This window comes from Denticeps clupeoides, chromosome 8 (genome assembly GCF_900700375.1).
Source record: "Denticeps clupeoides chromosome 8, fDenClu1.1, whole genome shotgun sequence".
NCBI classification, from domain to species: Eukaryota; Metazoa; Chordata; class Actinopteri; order Clupeiformes; family Denticipitidae; genus Denticeps; species Denticeps clupeoides.
In genome coordinates this window covers 8,657,472-8,673,962 of record NC_041714.1, presented here as the reverse complement: position 1 = coordinate 8,673,962, position 16,491 = coordinate 8,657,472, and the positions used below count along the sequence as shown (strand labels likewise).

The 16,491-nt window shown below is 44.8% G+C and overlaps 3 protein-coding genes across 4 annotated transcripts; 1 reads left to right on the top strand and 2 right to left on the bottom strand.

Moving 5' to 3' along the window:
* Positions 1-92: 92 nt before the first annotated feature.
* On the bottom strand, positions 93-2,593 carry nubp2 (nucleotide binding protein 2 (MinD homolog, E. coli)). The gene is made up of 7 exons (XM_028988471.1): positions 2,539-2,593; positions 2,268-2,386; positions 1,982-2,180; positions 1,731-1,885; positions 1,457-1,567; positions 1,280-1,349; positions 93-481 (listed from the first exon to the last, which is right to left on the bottom strand). The coding sequence occupies exons 1-7, from the start codon at positions 2,552-2,554 to the stop codon at positions 342-344; spliced, it is 810 nt and encodes a 269-aa protein (XP_028844304.1). The 5' UTR covers positions 2,555-2,593; the 3' UTR covers positions 93-341.
* A 1,683-nt stretch (positions 2,594-4,276) lies between these two features.
* On the top strand, positions 4,277-9,126 carry LOC114795469 (SPRY domain-containing SOCS box protein 3-like). Of its 2 annotated transcripts, XM_028988797.1 has the most exons (8): positions 4,277-4,421; positions 4,990-5,117; positions 6,450-6,633; positions 7,005-7,192; positions 7,288-7,390; positions 7,535-7,660; positions 8,091-8,348; positions 8,460-9,126. In XM_028988797.1, exons 2-8 carry the CDS (start codon positions 4,992-4,994, stop codon positions 8,552-8,554), a joined length of 1,080 nt encoding a protein of 359 aa, XP_028844630.1. In that variant the 5' UTR covers positions 4,277-4,421; positions 4,990-4,991; the 3' UTR covers positions 8,555-9,126. The 2 variants fall into 2 exon arrangements, with proteins under 2 accessions (XP_028844630.1, XP_028844629.1); XM_028988796.1 differs by having other exon boundaries at positions 8,091-9,126.
* eme2 (essential meiotic structure-specific endonuclease subunit 2) lies at positions 8,883-13,652 on the bottom strand. Its single transcript, XM_028988798.1, has 8 exons — positions 13,259-13,652; positions 12,700-12,821; positions 11,887-11,982; positions 11,550-11,656; positions 11,382-11,454; positions 10,931-11,046; positions 9,782-9,971; positions 8,883-9,431 (listed from the first exon to the last, which is right to left on the bottom strand). The coding sequence occupies exons 1-8, from the start codon at positions 13,542-13,544 to the stop codon at positions 9,276-9,278; spliced, it is 1,146 nt and encodes a 381-aa protein (XP_028844631.1). The 5' UTR covers positions 13,545-13,652; the 3' UTR covers positions 8,883-9,275.
* Positions 13,653-16,491: the final 2,839 nt, after the last annotated feature.

Sequence of the window (16,491 nt, the reverse complement as noted above, 5' to 3'; positions counted from 1 at the left end):
ATCAAAAATATCACCAATTTGGTTGACTACTCTACCTGAGGCAGCTTTTCCTAAATGATAAAAGGTGATGAATAATGAAACGTGCTCATTGCTTATTATTAAAATATTTAATAGCATCAGCCTAAATTAACACACTTTTGCGTTCAATTTTCCATATTTACCCCACCGTATTTCAGTCCATCTACTTTTTCATTGCCTATTTTTAATCATCCTTAGAAAATACCAATTTGTGTATGCATAATCCAGATACTCATCAACGCATTGCTGAACAATAAGAAAAGTGGAGCAGAACTTTATTAGACATTTTAAAGACAGAACGATATAAATTTGGCTGCTGTAAGTCAGCCATCCTTCATGTGCAAAAGTAGCTTCTGCGCGATGTTGTTAATGGCACTGAAGGTTGCACTCTCTGGAAATGCCTGCAGGAAGTTGGACCCTTCTTCTAGACTGTGGGTCAAAAGAGGGTCCAGAGGCACAGAGCCTACAAAAGCACACACATGTACACTACAGGCAGCTCATTTTACACATACTTTAGAATTGCTGACACATGGTCAACACAAGGAATTAGATCACAGCAGGCTACCTCCATATCTCAGTTCAGAACATTTCATTACCTGATCTATAAAGAACTGAGCGATAGCATCTAGGGTTTTAAAATATGAGGAGTGTGATTCACTCAAACACATCAGTCAGTTCTTCTTGGCCTGATTCTTTGTAAGTCATCAATTTCTTACCAGCACATCTGCTGCTGGTGCTGTTCTGCAGTGAAAGTGAAGTGATTGTCATTGTGAAACGCTGCAGCACAGCACCCGGTGACACAATGAAATGTGTCCTCTGCTTTTAACCATCACCCTTGGTGAGCAGTGGGCAGCCATGAAAGGTGCCCGGGGAGCAGTGTGTGGGGACGGTGCTTGGCTCAGTTGCACCTTGGCAGATCGGGATACGAACCGGCGGATACGGGCCGCTTCCTTAACCACTAGACCACCACTGCCCCATCAAAAATGTTAAATGTTAGAACCAATGCTGATGGGGTTTCTGCACATCCCACACACACCAAGTACACATGAAATTAAAGATGTGGATGAGCGTAATCCACCATAGCTAATTTACTGATCGGACCAATTAAGAATTACATAGCACAACTAATACCCTGGACCTGCGTCGACAACTGTTGTGAGTGAGTCCCGTTATCTGCGTGTTTATCTTTAATAGCTTAAATTGATTCAGATCACAGTCTAGTGCTAAAGAGCTGTGGCTTTCACTACTGACAAACGCTTACCAAGAAATTCAGATCCTGTCAACTTCGCCAGCTCCTCTCCACCTCCTTTAGAGAAGATATTACTGCACTCCTGCAAACACAGGGGTCATTTCTCAGAAAGAATGCAGCGCCTCCTTTTGTCTTCCAAAGTGTGTATTTTGCCAATGTGTATATTGGCACATGTACACATGTACTCACAGAACAGTGTGGACACACAAAGCCACTCATGTTTTCTATGAGGCCAAGGATTTGCACTCCTGTCTTCTTACAGAAGGTTATCTCACGCCGGACATCACCAGTAGACACCGCCTGCATTGCATACACACACCTACATAAATAATAATGTCTTCTGGAAATTTCTCTTCTGTCTCTGGCACATTTCACAAACAATTTCTTGCCCTCAGGCATCTTTAACTGTGAAAAGATATACAGAAGATTCTGTGACTAAACATTTCTGTAATAGTCTCTCTACCTGTGGAGTAGTGACCAGCACAGCTCCATCTATCTTGTGTTTACGGAGGTTCTCCACCACAGCCAGGTGCTCATCTGATGTCCCAGGTGGCGTGTCCACCAGAAGAATGTCCAGTTCACCCCATGCCACATCCCTTACAAACTGGCCAATCAGAGCTAGAGGCAACAATAGACCATTCAATACAGTAGGAGAAGTACATTATTCCTGTCTTGCTTGTGTTTACGCACAGGCATTCTATAAAGATGTGAGACCTGTTTTCTTGGGCCCTCTCCATACCACTGCCTCGTCTGGATCCTCCAACAGGAACCCAATGGACATAAGAGCCAGATTCTGCTGCTGGTCTGTGTAGACTGGGACCCAGCCAGCCTCACACTGGTGAACCTCCGGCCGACACACACGCAGCATGCGTGGGATACTGGGGCCACACAGATCAACATCCAGGATGCCCACCTTCTCACACACACACACACATACAGACACACAGTCCAGTAATTAATGGTCCATGCAGAGGTGTACCAGTGTCTTCCAAATCGATACCTTCTTCCCGGCCTGCCGGAAGGCGAGCGCCAGCTCCACGGTCACGGTGCTTTTCCCGACACCTCCTTTCCCCGACAGGACAAGCAACACGTGCCGGACCCGGGCGAAGTTCTCTTCACCTACCGACCACAACGAGACACTTTCAGAATACGTTGATATTACGACGCGCCAATAATCACTTTCATCTTAAACGCATATCTATATCTATATCAAAACTGATCAAAAGCTATTCGAACAGTGAGCAGAAACAAAATGTCCAATGTTTACACACCGCCACTCTGCTCCATGCTGACAGATCTGGCCACTTCCGGCTTCCGGTACGTCACCACCCAAAATAGCCAATCCTGTCGGGGCAAAAGGCGGGACTTCCCCTCTCCCCCATGCAGGGAAATGGTTTATTTAGAAGTTGGTTACCTAGCTATCTGTGAGGTTTTTTGCATATTATTTAGTCGTCAGAACATTTTGTTGCTATTTTGTCCTTATCTGTAATAAAATTAGATTATTTAACGTTACCTCGATACATTGATTCTAGTGTTGTTGTGAACCCACGTAAACAACAACAACATTTTTTTCTTATATAACCCAAAATCACATACAATAGGTCTCAATGGGCTTTGACAGGCCCTACACTTGACACTTCTGCACACAAGCAAAGGGTCAGAACAAGAATTTATCTGCTGGTCTCTTCACTAGAGTCTGTCAGTAGTCTGTGCGCTTGATTCCGTGTCTTGGAGAAAACAAACAGAAGCAGCGGCAAATGGTGGTATTGTATGATTGGTACGGAAATATGTGGTTACAGTGGTATATTGGTGCTACAGTGGTACCCTAACTAGGACAGCCTAACTAAGGTGATTTTAACAGTGTCTGTGTTTAACAGGGTGACTGTGTGATAAAGTGGACTTAGAGCGTGTATTTCTGACAGTGTTGGCCTTTTAACTTAAAGTTTACTTTTAGTAAAGAAGAGCAGGGCAGGTTGTTAAGCCTAGGTCATTTCTAATATAGAGGGAGGTGAAACTGAAGTGATTTTCATTGTGAAATGACGCACAGTGACACAATGAAAAGTGTCCTCTGCTTTTAACCATCACCCTTGGTGATCAGTTGGCAGCCATGACAGGTGCCCGGGTAGCAGTGTGTGGGGACAACGCCTCCTCAGTGGCACTTTGCTTACATTGGCCTACTGAGTTAAGTTCATTTGTGGTGCTTGGCATTCTTCCCAAACTTCACCCCGTGCCATGTTTTCCCCATCATGGCTGCCCATGAACCCGGGTTATGGCACATGCATATGCTGTACATCATTTCGACTGCAGAGATTGTAGATGCCTACCACTACCACTTTTATATTTCACCTCCAAGAGCTGAAACATGAAATCATAATCAGGATTTCCCAAACTGGTGGTACTAGGGAGTCTCCCAGTTAAAAAGAAGACATACATACTAAAATATCCTTAAACACAAGATCACTGAAATCTAAAAGTGTATATTGGTTATTTATATTATTGATGTTTTATTTATGTTCATGCTGATATGCAAAACGTCATGCAAACTGACCAATTCACAACCAGAAGTGATGCAAAATAAAAACAATAAATTATTATATTGATTTAACCATCAATGAGCAGCAAAACAATATTGTTCTCCATTTGTAGACTTCTCCTTGTAGGAGATCATTCTGTAGTTTACAGAGGTGAGACAGACCAACCCTGAGTTCTTCTAAAGCTAGATATCTCTAGAAATCAACATTTATTTTCAAATTTAATAAAATTATTGCCACCTCGTTCACTACTGGCTGAAGCTGAACTTTTCTGTGCATGCTACAATCAGTACTTTCTCAAATAATTCTCCAAGCACGATCAGCATATGTTATTAACCTATAAAATAGCGAATCTCGTTTGCAGTAACTTGGTCTGTCTGACCCAGTCTGTTCGTCGGGATCGTTCAGAATAGATAATTGACCCGGCAGACGCCCGATCTGGCCACTGCGCTGCTGCGCATGCGCGCCGCCGCCCTGTTTACGTCGCGCACGTGGGTAAGTGGGTCACACGGGCGCGCCACTCGGCTGCAGACCGCGCCGAGGATCCATTCCGGACGGCCGAGGGCGTCCCGAGCAGAAGGACAGGAGAAGGGAGGAAGCGCCCCGTGTCTCGCTGGGTGAAGGTGAGCTTTGGCCCCGACTGAAGTCGCGTTTCGCCGCCGCTCGAAGCCGGACGGCAGGGACTGCACTGGGCGCCCGCGGATTTTCTCGGCGCTTGTCACTCGAAACACCGCAGTCGTCAGCGAATTCCTTCGTGCCCGTGTGTATTTGTGCGCGCGCGCGTGTGTGTGTGTGTGTGTGTGTGTGTGTGTGTGTGTGTTAATGATACCGGGTTTTGGCGCGTTTGTGCGTGACCTCGTTTCTGTTGCTGAGTTGTGAAATGCAATGAGCCACAGCTGGGTAGTGTGTGTCGAGCTGAGAGTGCAGCTGCTGGGTCGTGTCTCTCTGCTGCATTGCGTTCCTCAGGTAGGTGGACACACTGCCCGCAAGTACTTCCTTTAGACTACAACCTAAGGTTTTGTGTTAAAATGGTCCTATGTGTTTTTTAAAATTGTGTTTGGTTGGTTGTTGGTGGGTGTTGATAATCTGGTGTGGAGTGTGCATTTCTACACGTGTAGAAGTATTGTATGTGTCTATTTTACTCATACAGTGTATGTGTGTGTGTGTGTGTGTGTGTGTGTGTTTGAACAGCGATGTCTCGTAGAGCTCGGCCTGACCATGCTCAAAGATGCATCTGGAGCGGAATCACTCGGGAAACTGAGATCACACCCCTTATGATGACCTACGAGTCTGATGAGTGGAGGGTGCAGGGGTCCGAGGTAAGAGGACGATGAGGAAGATCTGTGAGCTGATTGGGTCTTTACTAACTGTTTCTCCCGCTCTCTGGTTGGGCCATCGTACAGGCCAGCTACTGCTTAACTTCCATAAGCCCACAAATTGAAAAATGGCAAAAATATATATTATAACGCACACAGATTTAGGGGTGTTTTCAGGCTTTAAATGCATATTTTGCTAAACTTTGGATTTTCTGGTCACATGACATTCTAAAATACAATGTATGTAATGTCTGTACATAAGAGGAATTAACATTTTATATTAGCCACATTTCATTGAATGGAAAGTAATGAATTGTGTTTTGTCTTCATGGTTCAGTCATTTGCAACTTTTGTTGGGTTTTCAATTGATGACCCAGCGTGTTTCATAGATACTCCAGATTCAACATTGTTGGTGTTCCAGCATCTTTCTGCATTTCTTGAGGCATCTCGGTTTTTCACCGAATATTTGTGTCTGTGCACGCTGGAAATTCTCTCCATATGGCACAATCTCTCTCTGTGTGGGGTGTGTGGAATTAGAGGGTGGTATGGAACAGAAGTGCTTCTAATTAAGGTTTAATTAAGTGCTCCAGGGAAACTGTCCTTTGAACTACTGGTTGTAGGTCACTCTGGATAAGGGTTTCTGATAAATGTAAATGTAGTTTAGCTTTGGCTCAGCAGTTTTCCTTCAAAGATCTACATCAGTGTGCTATTGTATCCATCTATATTAGTGGTGTCGATAAATCATCATCATTTTAAAGTAAAAGTATTTGGGCTGCTCATAAAAATTTAATTTAATGGGCCACATCTTGAGCGGTCAAAACATGTGAAGGGGCAAGTGTCTCGCTCTGCGTCTCGATGTCTTCCTGTTGTATTTTAAGCCCACTTGGCACCAAGTCCATCTGGGCAGTCCGTCAGTGGCCTGTCTGGCCAGTCACAGCTTTAGCTGGCTGCGATCCAGCAGGTTAGACGGTGTTCTTGTTTTGTTAGCTCAGTGTATGACGCAGATTAAAATGGGGGCACAAGTTTAAAAAAAAGAAGATATAACCCGTTCCACTACCCAGATGCTCTTTCTTGAGTTTCCTGCTCAGGGATACAAGGAAATCTGAACCAGTGTGCACAAACAACTTGGATACGTTCCCTGACCAGGAATAAAATCCAAGCCGTGGCAGTGGACTGCCATATATATTGTATGAGGTTGTATTAATGGTTCAACAATGTAATTCAGGGAGGAGTTAAAAAATAACACCATATCCTTACCGAGCCAGAATTGTGTTTCTGATGGAACCGAGCGATCTCTGGTTCACCTCCATCTGTCTGTACTTGTTCCTGTTGCAGGACAGCGAATCGGACTCCGATTCCGAGTATCAGGACGTCTCTCTGCCCGTGGCTACTGTGATGCCCCTTGTAGTGCCCGTCACCGGGGAGTCTTTCTGTCAGTGCCCTGTTCAGGCAGAGGTGACCTATGACCCCTCTCTGGGGCTGCTGCCTCATGACTGTCTCTGTGGAGAGGACGAGATTGGTGAGTGGCTTAATTTAAACCTAAACTGCTTTAAGAGAGAAAAACAGATGACCGACACAGACATTCATTGTTTAGCCAATGAGACGGACAAATGTCCACCTGGGCTACAAACGATCAATTTATGTTTAATGTGTCAGCTATGGGTAAAGATATTGGTTATCACTTCTTTTCACTCTCATGCTATTACTGTTTACATGTGCATCCTGTTGGCCTGCCCAAACCATTTAAACTACAAAATAGACCTGTATATGAAATGATAAATATGAAATACTAGAGTTGTTAAAATAGAAGTGATTTAAAAAGCAGCTTTGAGGCGTATAAAGGTCTCAGACAGTATACATCCCTTCATAGTAGAGCTACGTGTGTTTCAGGCTGTGACTGGGTATGGGATGAGAGCTGCAAATCGTCAGCAGCGTTCCTGAGCTGTTCTAATAAGAAGGTGAGCTTCCACACAGAATACAGCTGTGGAACCGCCGCTATCCGAGGAAGCAAAGAACTCTCCGATGGACAACACTTCTGGGAGATCAAAATGACATCACCTGTCTACGGGACGGACATGGTTAGAAAACACACATACACACAAAAAGGGACTCACGTCAGGATTGGCTTAATGACAGTAAATATAAATGAAATGTATATTTCTCTTGTCTGCAGATGGTTGGCATTGGGACGTCAGCAGTAAACGTGGACCAGTTCAAACACAACTTCTGTAGTCTGCTAGGTGCAGATGGAGACAGCTGGGGTCTCTCCTATACAGGTGACACAGTAAACACACATACACACACAACCAGCTCTTTCCACTGATTTACAATTCCGAAGTGGCTTCATCTAAATGACTCTTTAACAAGACCCCCGGTCACACTTGTGTGTTTTGGTTTTTTTTTCCTGTGTGTGGATCTAGGTCTTCTGCATCACAAAGGTTCTAAGGTGAGTTTCTCTCCACGTTTTGGCCAGGGTTCGATCATTGGCGTGCACCTGGACAGCTGGCATGGAACCCTCACCTTCTACAAGAACCGCAGGTGCATTGGTAAGAACCAACCCACCCCTCTGCCTTCAGCTCAGTGTGACCAGATCAACAGTTCTGGCTGTTCAGGTGGTGGATCTATGTGAAATCAGGTCCATTTTACAGGTTTAGAGGAAGACTTTTTATTCGAGATAAAGAATTGGTTTTCATGGTATCTTGTTTACTTATTTCAGTGCAGACAATATAAGATCTGTGTGTTCAAATGGGTTAAATATTTTGTGTGTGTGTGTTGCATAACATCTCTGAATGGATGCAGTCATTTCACAATTGTGTTTAATGACATTTGTCTCACAGAATTCTGTTAAGGAAATGCACATAATAACTTTCCTACATAATTTGTGGTACATGATCTTCTGTAGGACAAAATGGGTTAGAAAAGGACATCAAACAGGTATTGCTTTAAATCAACATCGGTGAATGTTCCCTCCTGCAGGCGTAGCCGCGAGGCAGCTTCAGAATAAGAGGCTGTACCCCATGGTTTGCTCCACTGCAGCGAAAAGCAGCATGAAGGTGATCCGTTCCTGCTCGGTCCCCACCTCCCTGCTCTACCTGTGCAGTCTGCGCCTACGCCAGCTGCTTCCTGACTGCACAGATGTGCTGACCGCCCTGGCCCTGCCCCCCGGCCTACGGATGCTGTTGCACGTCCGTCTGGGCTGGGTGCTGAGCCTCGACAGCACTGCTGAAGCTGTGGGTGAGTGGACAGACGATGGGGAGAGCTGCTCCAGCCCAGACTCCTACTCGGAGACGTTGAGCTGTGAGCCCAAGTGCTGCCCTGAGCCTGTCGCCCCATTCGGCATTGCAGAGACTCCAACTACAGACACCGATGATGACAGCGACTCTGACGGCAGCGCCTCAGACCCTGAGACGTGCCAGAGAAAACGCTGCAGATGGACATGATGACACACACAGCCAACTCTCTTTATAGTCACTTTACAGCAGAGAAGGCCACTATGCAGAACTATACACTCGTCAGGCACATCCACACACAACCTTTGCTGTCCATATACCGGTCATATTCAAGTACAAGCCAAGCCCCCAATCCAGCAGTGAGCCAGGAAATAACAAGCATAGGACTGGATGTGTTCTGGTGAAACATCTCACATGCTGCAGGTAACGGGATCAGCGGCATCAGATGTGTGAGTTACAGAAACTAGTTCACTTTACCTCCCTGTCCTGTTTGGTCATTATTTTTATATAATCCTCTACAGGGTTGGTGTCATCTGTGTTAAAGCTTCTACTGCCGCTCAGCTAATTAGTCTTAAAGTTCATATATAAAGGTCCTGTACAGATGACTGGATGTCATCAAGCCAAAAAGGATTTTTTTTTTTTTTTTTTGTGGATAAATGTTTTAATTTTTTTGCATGAATGAATGATAATTAGATGAAAGTGTTTAGCCAAACTTTTATACCAATTTGCATGTTTTCTTTCTAACTACCAGAAATAAATTCTACAGAGTTGTTTTCTCTAAAGTGATATTCCAAACCATTTACACATAACATAACATCTCACTGCCTTAATTACAGAAGCTCATGCAATAAAACGCCCCTCGCCTGCCGCTGTCTGCCATGGTACAAATGCATAGGTATTAATTATTACATCCAAAACATTTCAGGAACCATCAGTCCAGCACCATCTGAGGATTCTGCGTAGTGAGAAAGCGGTACAGCCGAGCAGAGATATCAGGTCCCACATGCCGGTCTCTAGCCCTGCTGCTGACGGAGAGCTCAGCCAAAAGACCACGCCTGGCCTTTTCAGACTCTGCCTTCTCAAATGCCTGTGAGAACGAGATGGAAACTGATGTAAGTTCCGCGCGTACGAGGAAAGCACAGAAGTGATTTATTTGTCATTGTGACACACAGCACATGGTGCACGACAAATCGTGAACTCTACATTTCTCCTGCCACTCAACATGAACAGTGTGCAGCTGTGAATGGCAACCAATGAGCAGCGTGTGGGGACAATACCTTGATGGCAGAATGAGGCCATTAAAAACATTACAACAACACCAATGACCGCATTGCTGTCCTAAATCATTCTGTAATTGGACATCTGTGATAACTGGACATCTGAATAATTTGATTCAGAATAATTATTCAGATGTCCAGTGAGTGTGTGAGGCTGTACCTGCTGCAGGAGGCGGGGGGAGGGATAAGCTTTTGTCACGACAGCAGCCACCACAGGACTGATACGGTTCAACTGCTGGACCTGGCGGCTCCATACGGCACTCAGCCCCTTCCCATCACGCTCCACCCGAACTCCACCCGCCCATGAGCCATCCACACAAAAGGGCAGGTCTGCACACTCAGTCAGTTCCCTACAAACACACACACACATCACATTTACACTTATCTAAAGAGAATTGGTGCAGCTAACAGGGCATTTGGCTGCAAACAAACTGACTTATCACTGGTGTCAGTTCATTTGATATTCTTGGAATTAACAAAAATTGTACAGCAAGAGGATAGCAATTTATTGAAAGCTGTATTATCAACATGCATCAGTGTCCATTAGAATGATTATGACTAAAATAAAATAATTTTGATGAGCTTTTTAGGGTACAGAAAAAAACCTATTCAAGGGGAAACTATTCAGTGTTTCTCCGTTCTTTCAGGAAGCTGGAGGTGACATGCTCCCTGGTGTGTATTTTATAAAGTGATAGATGGCACAATCACTGAAAGTGAATTAGTGAAGTGATTGTCACTTGTGATACACAGTGCACACAGTGAAATTTGTCCTCTGCGTTTAACCCATCACCCTGAGTGAGCAGTGGTCAGCCATGACAGGCACCCGGGGAGCAGTGTGTGGGGACGGTGCATTGCTCAGTGGCACCTTGGCGGATTGGCAACCTTCTGATTACGGGGCCACTTCCTTAACCGCTAGGCCACCACTGCCCCCAAGTGCTAATTCAAAGCATTTAAACAGTGTGGACTACGCCCATGCATGCCACTCAGGTCTTCTGTCATTTTCACAATTGAGGCATCAGTATCGTTAGCACTGAATCAAATGGAACTTTATTTATTTATTGCCATCAGTCATTTTCAGCATTCTTGTGACCAGCATGTTTGATGGGAGATTTAACTCCTGTGAACACTGTAGCAAGTGTTATTCATAAGCCCTTCAATGGAACGAACTGTGGCAATATTTCGTTGTGTAGTACCCCACAGGACATAAATCTGTACCTAATGGACAGCAACTAAATTGAGCTTTTCTTGAGTGTTTCATCAAATTCTAGAAAGGTGCCAGGAGGGAGGCTATACAATTGCAGACACTCACTTGAAGGGCCTCTTGGACAAGGCCTTGGTCAGCGCACACACATGTTCAGTGACCTCTTGCCAGCTATTGAGGAAGCGGACGCACACATTTTTTTGAAGCTGCAGATATACCATTACCTGGAATAAAACAGAAGCAAAAGGCATACCATGATACAACCTAAGCTGTATCGAGCTACATTTCTTAAATTACATACATTATTTATCACTGCCTGCTACCCCATATATATTATTAAAACCATTTCACTAATCATATTCTGAAGCAGTATACCATACAGAAGTTACAGGTTCAAACCCCACTTACTACCATTGTGTTCCTGTGTCCCTGACTGTCCCAGTAACTACTGGTTTGAAGTCTGCCATTAATATAAATGCAAAGACAATCTGCAGAAAACTAATATAATACACATGATCTGAAACAATATTAATATGTTTCAGTTAGCATGACCTCTGACCTCCTCTATGTCCTCATTCTGCATGTCCAGTTGGGACTGAACATAATCATGGCAATCATTCCATAAGGCGAACCTGAAACACATGCGAAGTCTGTAATTACACGAACACTCCTCCTACTCACCCGTACAGAACAAAACCACACACGTACCACCTAAGGAGAGCCTCACCCAGTCACTAACATGGTCACCATGGAGCGCAGGTGTGTGTTAAGATGGTCTGAGACAGCATTCAGTAAAGGCGACACTCCACATATTCCAGGGTTACCTAGGAGAGTCTGAGGCACACATACACACACACAAACAGTCATGCTTCACATACTGTCCAAATGCATGCACGTGCATGTGTGGTTTGAATGAACGTGAAATATTTGCATATCGTTATTTCGAGGTTTTGGTGCTCAAAGCTGCTATCATTTTCACTTTAATATGTTTTACAGTAGACGAAAGATGAACCCCACACCACCCCCAGTCGACATTAAACCTACATGGGTGTTTGTACATTCACCTGTTTAACTGACAGCACCACATCCATGAAGTCACTGAGAGAGAGAACCATCAGGACCTGCTCCTCTTCTATTTCATCCTCCTCATCCTCTTCACCCTGAAACCCATATATGTGGAGCAGAGGTTACTAGGTTTCAGGAATCCGGATGTGAAAGTGGAAGTGATTGTCATTGTGAAACACTGCAGCACAGCACATGGTGACACAACAAAATGTGTCCTCTGCTTTATAACCATCACCCTTGGTAAGCAGTGGGCAGCCATGACAGGTGCCCAGGGAGCAGTGTGTGGGGACGGTGCTTTGCTCAGTGGCACCTTGGCGGCTCTGGATTCAAACCAGCAACCTTCTGATTAGTCTGTTTCCTTACATGCTAGGCCAACCACCGCCACTTAAGATAATTATTGTCAGGCCGTTTATAAAGCAAAAAAGCATACAACATTTAAAGATGCAAGATGAAAATGAAGTGTGTGAGACATCAAATAGTGGGATGTGGTAAACTGTCAAAGTGCCTATTCAGACCAGTGTCCACCACCAAGATTGCCTACAATGGCCACAAGTATCATTACCGAACCACAAAGCGATGGAAGAATGCCATGCGGCTGGTCAGGTGCATGTGCATTGCTGACCTGTGTAAGACATTGCATTAGGATGCACTATGGGGAAAGGCAAGCTGAGACATGCAGGGTCTGCTGGATATCCTGCCATTCAAGTGGATGTCAGGTCCCACCTCCTAAACGTAAACACTGTAGCCAACCAGGATAGTGTGCAAAAATGGTGCAAGTACACAATAATGTTATGGATAATGTATGCATGAACCTCAGGCTGCCTTCTGGTCCACATGATGCTGTGAGTCAGACCCTCCGGGTCAATGGACGTCCTCCAACCCAGAGCCGACAGCGTCTCCATCAGCAGGTCGGCGCGCTCGTCCTGCAATAGAGCTGCAAGCGCGTTTTTACCAGGTTCGTCCGCTGTCAGGTGCATTTCGGGGCAGGTGTTCTATCATTTCATCCTACTTATCGAAACGTCCTACCAAAGGCAACTGCGCATAAACGTTCTTCAACGTTTAGTTGAAGTAGTTGTACTTGTGTTTCTTATCTATTAGAACATTCCATGAGTTTTTGGACAATAAAGAGTCATAATTAATATTCAAACAGGTTAAACTCTGGTGGTAGGACAATCTGATGGGTGTTTCTGAGCTATAGTAGAACATACTACTTGTGGTTTATGGACACTATAATTATTATATAAACAAGTTCCACATCGCATTTGTACAGCTAGCAGGAACAGTCGCTACAAAACAAAAAAAACATGCTGCGGTAGGAATTTCTGACAAGGTAGGACAATCCGACAGAACACCTGAAGGGTCGCGCTTTACCTGGATGAATCCGCAGCAGGAGCCGCTTCAGGCAGTTTTCAGGCCGGAGGGCTTTCAGGCGCGCTGCCTCCCGCTTCTTCTCCTCCTTCACGGCTTCCCTCTCCTTGGCGCGGCGTTCTCTCTCTGCCCGGGCCCGGTCTGCGTCGACAGTTCGGCGACTCCGCCGTCCCGCATCGCCCCTCTTCGGGTCGATCCGACTTTGCTTCAGGGGACCCGGCTCGCCGTCCGGAGCAGAGTCGCTCTCGTGTTCAGATTCCGATATCACCCAGCCCTCCGCTCTCCTCATCTCGGCCGTTCCTGCCACAGAGCGAGTTTTATTCCCCGAAGTAAAGCCCCACTGAGGGTCTCCATGCAGCAGATCCTCGCCGTAACTACGGCATCCCGCGAGGCGCACACTTCACGCAGAGAAACCGGGCTGGAAACAGCAGAAAAACACATTCAACTGTCCGTGTAGTTTACTTCAGGAAAACTACACCTTAAAACGCGTCCCAGAATGTTTAGCACCCGCACAAAAAGTGGCTGCCACATGGTCATATCCACGCCAGGCCATCATGCTATAAATGTGTATAAATATACATTAATCATTTTGGTGTGGTGGCGTTTGTGTTGATGACATTGTTTTGTAGTTGCTGAAAAGGGATGAGATGGAGAAACTAGGAGAGAAATGAAATTAGAAAAAAGGTCCAAGAGAGGAGTGCAGGCCTGGATGCACGGCCCCTTCTCACATATCCAGGCGGAATTATCTTGTCTTCGTACTGAATGCATACACTTTGCTTAGAGGTGGGTGCAAGTTCGGCCTGTACAAAAGTCGGCCGGCGCTCTATGATCGCGTTTTTGTTTTACTTTTTAAAAAAATAATATTGAAGAATTGCAAAGATTACAAATTTCATAGGAAAAGTCATAAATGCAGCTGATGGTTTAATTTTGAACAGTAGATGAAAGCTAGATCCGCTAATATTAGTGGGGCAGTGGTGTCCCAGCATATAAGGAAGTGCACCCCTAGTCGGAATCAAGTCCCAAACCTCTGAGGTGCCACTGAGCAAGGTACCGTCCCCGCACTCTGCTCCCCGGGCGCCTGTCATGGCTGCCCACTGCTCACTTAGACAGCTGATATAGACAGCTGATCACTTTCATTAGGTTGTCTGACCATGAAACCATGACACCTATCAGGCAGACTAGTGATGACCAGCAATAGTTTGGCCACCCTTGCCCAAATTGTCTGCTAGTCCGAATGACGTTTACATCATTTAGATTTGAAACCAACACTACCATGTCACTTTCCATTTGCAATTTTTTTAAAGCGTTGTCCAAAATTCTACAGTTATTGGTTTATAGATTATGTTACCTGTCCACGTAATGGATATAACAATCCATGTTATTCCAGAAGTCATTTTAGATACTCACCTCTTGGTCAGGCTGTATGTGTGGCAGCAGTTGAGTTGTAAAAAAAATAATAAAGTGTCAGGGCTCAGACCGTCCATCTGACCAGCCAACAAGATGAGTCTTCTTAATGTGGACACCTTTAGCTTTGTGTCGATGACCTGAATGTTCCTGTTTCACAGTCCATTGGCATTAAAGCAATAGCAACCTCTTCCCCCTCCACACGTGAGCGTGGCTTATAAAGAAGAAGCGTCAGGAAAGGTAACTTCCTTCTGACAGCATGCTTCAGAGTGGAGGTAGTCTAACAGCCAAAAGCTCTGCCACCATCATGCCAACCAGGCAGCAGTTTGAGACCTGGGGCCCAGGTGCTGTGGCCAGCTTCCTGACAAAGGTAGGCGAGGAGGACATCTTGCAGTTCCTTGCTGTATTTTCACAACTCATTTCGCAAACATTATTCAAGAAAATATCATGCCTATTACAGGACCGTGAAAGATCGATTTTATTTAGGCAGCTAGAAACAGGTCTGGATGTCGATGACTGGTTATCTGTGTCTGTCCACAGAATCAGTTGCAGGAAAGCGCAATCACTGTGATGAGAATGAAAATGGACGGGATCAGTTTTTTGGTAAGTACCATCCAAATCATATATGTTCACACCCATTCGAGCTGGAATCCAGTGTGGGAAGCGGTGGAAGAGAAGTTAGCAGCTATCAATACATTATGATAAATTGAACTGCTGCTTTAAGTGCTAGTAAGAGAAGTTACAGTACAGACTTCCCAAGCTGCAGTAACATTTAGAGCAGCTTTGCAATACTAGTTACTTCCACCTCTAAGCAAACCACAGCAGGGCCTTGTAGTCCTAAAGGGACATTTCAGTCAACTCTTCAGGACATCGACCCCTGTCAATCAAACTGCACTTCCCCTTCTCACTGGCAGAGAACTTCACTTCACTTTACTTTAATAGGACAACATTGCTAAAACTGCATATCATAATAGTTGGATGCGGCTTCTAGTGAGGAGAAAAGTCACTTTCGGGTGTCACGCTGAGGTGAAGGCACAAAGGTGACACCCTCATGCACCATGTCTCAAAAGAGAATGGGTGCTCGGGAATGTTAACGTGGCATGAAGTGGGTGTGGCCTCAGATGAGGTGCTCAGACTTTGAGTGTATGTGATCAGGTGCAGGTGTGTGTGCTTATGAGTGGATGCTGCTGGGCATCACATAGGGTACCCTCCACCTTGTCATGCTTTCATCTGACATGTTGCCAAATGGTTTAGGTGATGTTAGTGATGCAAAGATCACCTTTACATTTAATTTGAAATTATTTACCCTCACAAACCATCAGATGTCTGATTTGGAACTTCTTGTACACTCACATGACAATATTCCTCTTATTTACATCACTGATAGAGTGCATTTTTCCTTTGCTAGTTTTTGTCACACACTCTTTCTCGGGATAACACTGAAGATATGACACTTTGATATAATGTGTGGTAGTCAGTGTACAGCTTGTGTAAATAACTAAACATACAGTCATTAATGTGCTGCAGCAAAAGTGAATACATACCTAAGTGAAAATGTCCAAATTGTGCTCAATTAGCCATTTTCTCTGTTATGTAATAGGAATAAATATATAACATATTATCTCATGTTAAATCCTTGCATTTTTGCACAATTATAATGGTGCTGCTTCTATATTATAAATACTATCCCTTTGTAATTACTTGCGCAATCAAATTTTTGGGATGAGCCATGGAAGTACCCTCTATTAATGGCTTATTGAAACCTGCACCCACACTGGCCCTCCAGTTCCGTGCTCCTGAGTTTAATGTTTATTGCTCATGTTCCTGATGCC

Coding starts and splice junctions, on each gene's coding strand:
- eme2 (XM_028988798.1), bottom strand. CDS start 13,544: ATGAGGAGAGCGGAGGGCTGGGTGATATCGGAATCTGAACACGAGAGC. Junction 11,455..11,549: donor GTGACCATGTTAGTGACTGG/GTGAGGCTCTCC, acceptor CATGTGTTTCAG/GTTCGCCTTATGGAATGATT. Junction 9,972..10,930: donor TTGTCCAAGAGGCCCTTCAA/GTGAGTGTCTGC, acceptor GTGTGTTTGTAG/GGAACTGACTGAGTGTGCAG.
- nubp2 (XM_028988471.1), bottom strand. Junction 1,568..1,730: donor TGCTGGTCACTACTCCACAG/GTAGAGAGACTA, acceptor TATGCAATGCAG/GCGGTGTCTACTGGTGATGT. Junction 1,350..1,456: donor TTGTGTGTCCACACTGTTCT/GTGAGTACATGT, acceptor CTGTGTTTGCAG/GAGTGCAGTAATATCTTCTC.
- LOC114795469 (XM_028988796.1), top strand. CDS start 4,992: ATGTCTCGTAGAGCTCGGCCTGACCATGCTCAAAGATGCATCTGGAGC. Junction 5,118..6,449: donor GGAGGGTGCAGGGGTCCGAG/GTAAGAGGACGA, acceptor TTCCTGTTGCAG/GACAGCGAATCGGACTCCGA. Junction 7,391..7,534: donor CTGGGGTCTCTCCTATACAG/GTGACACAGTAA, acceptor GTGTGGATCTAG/GTCTTCTGCATCACAAAGGT.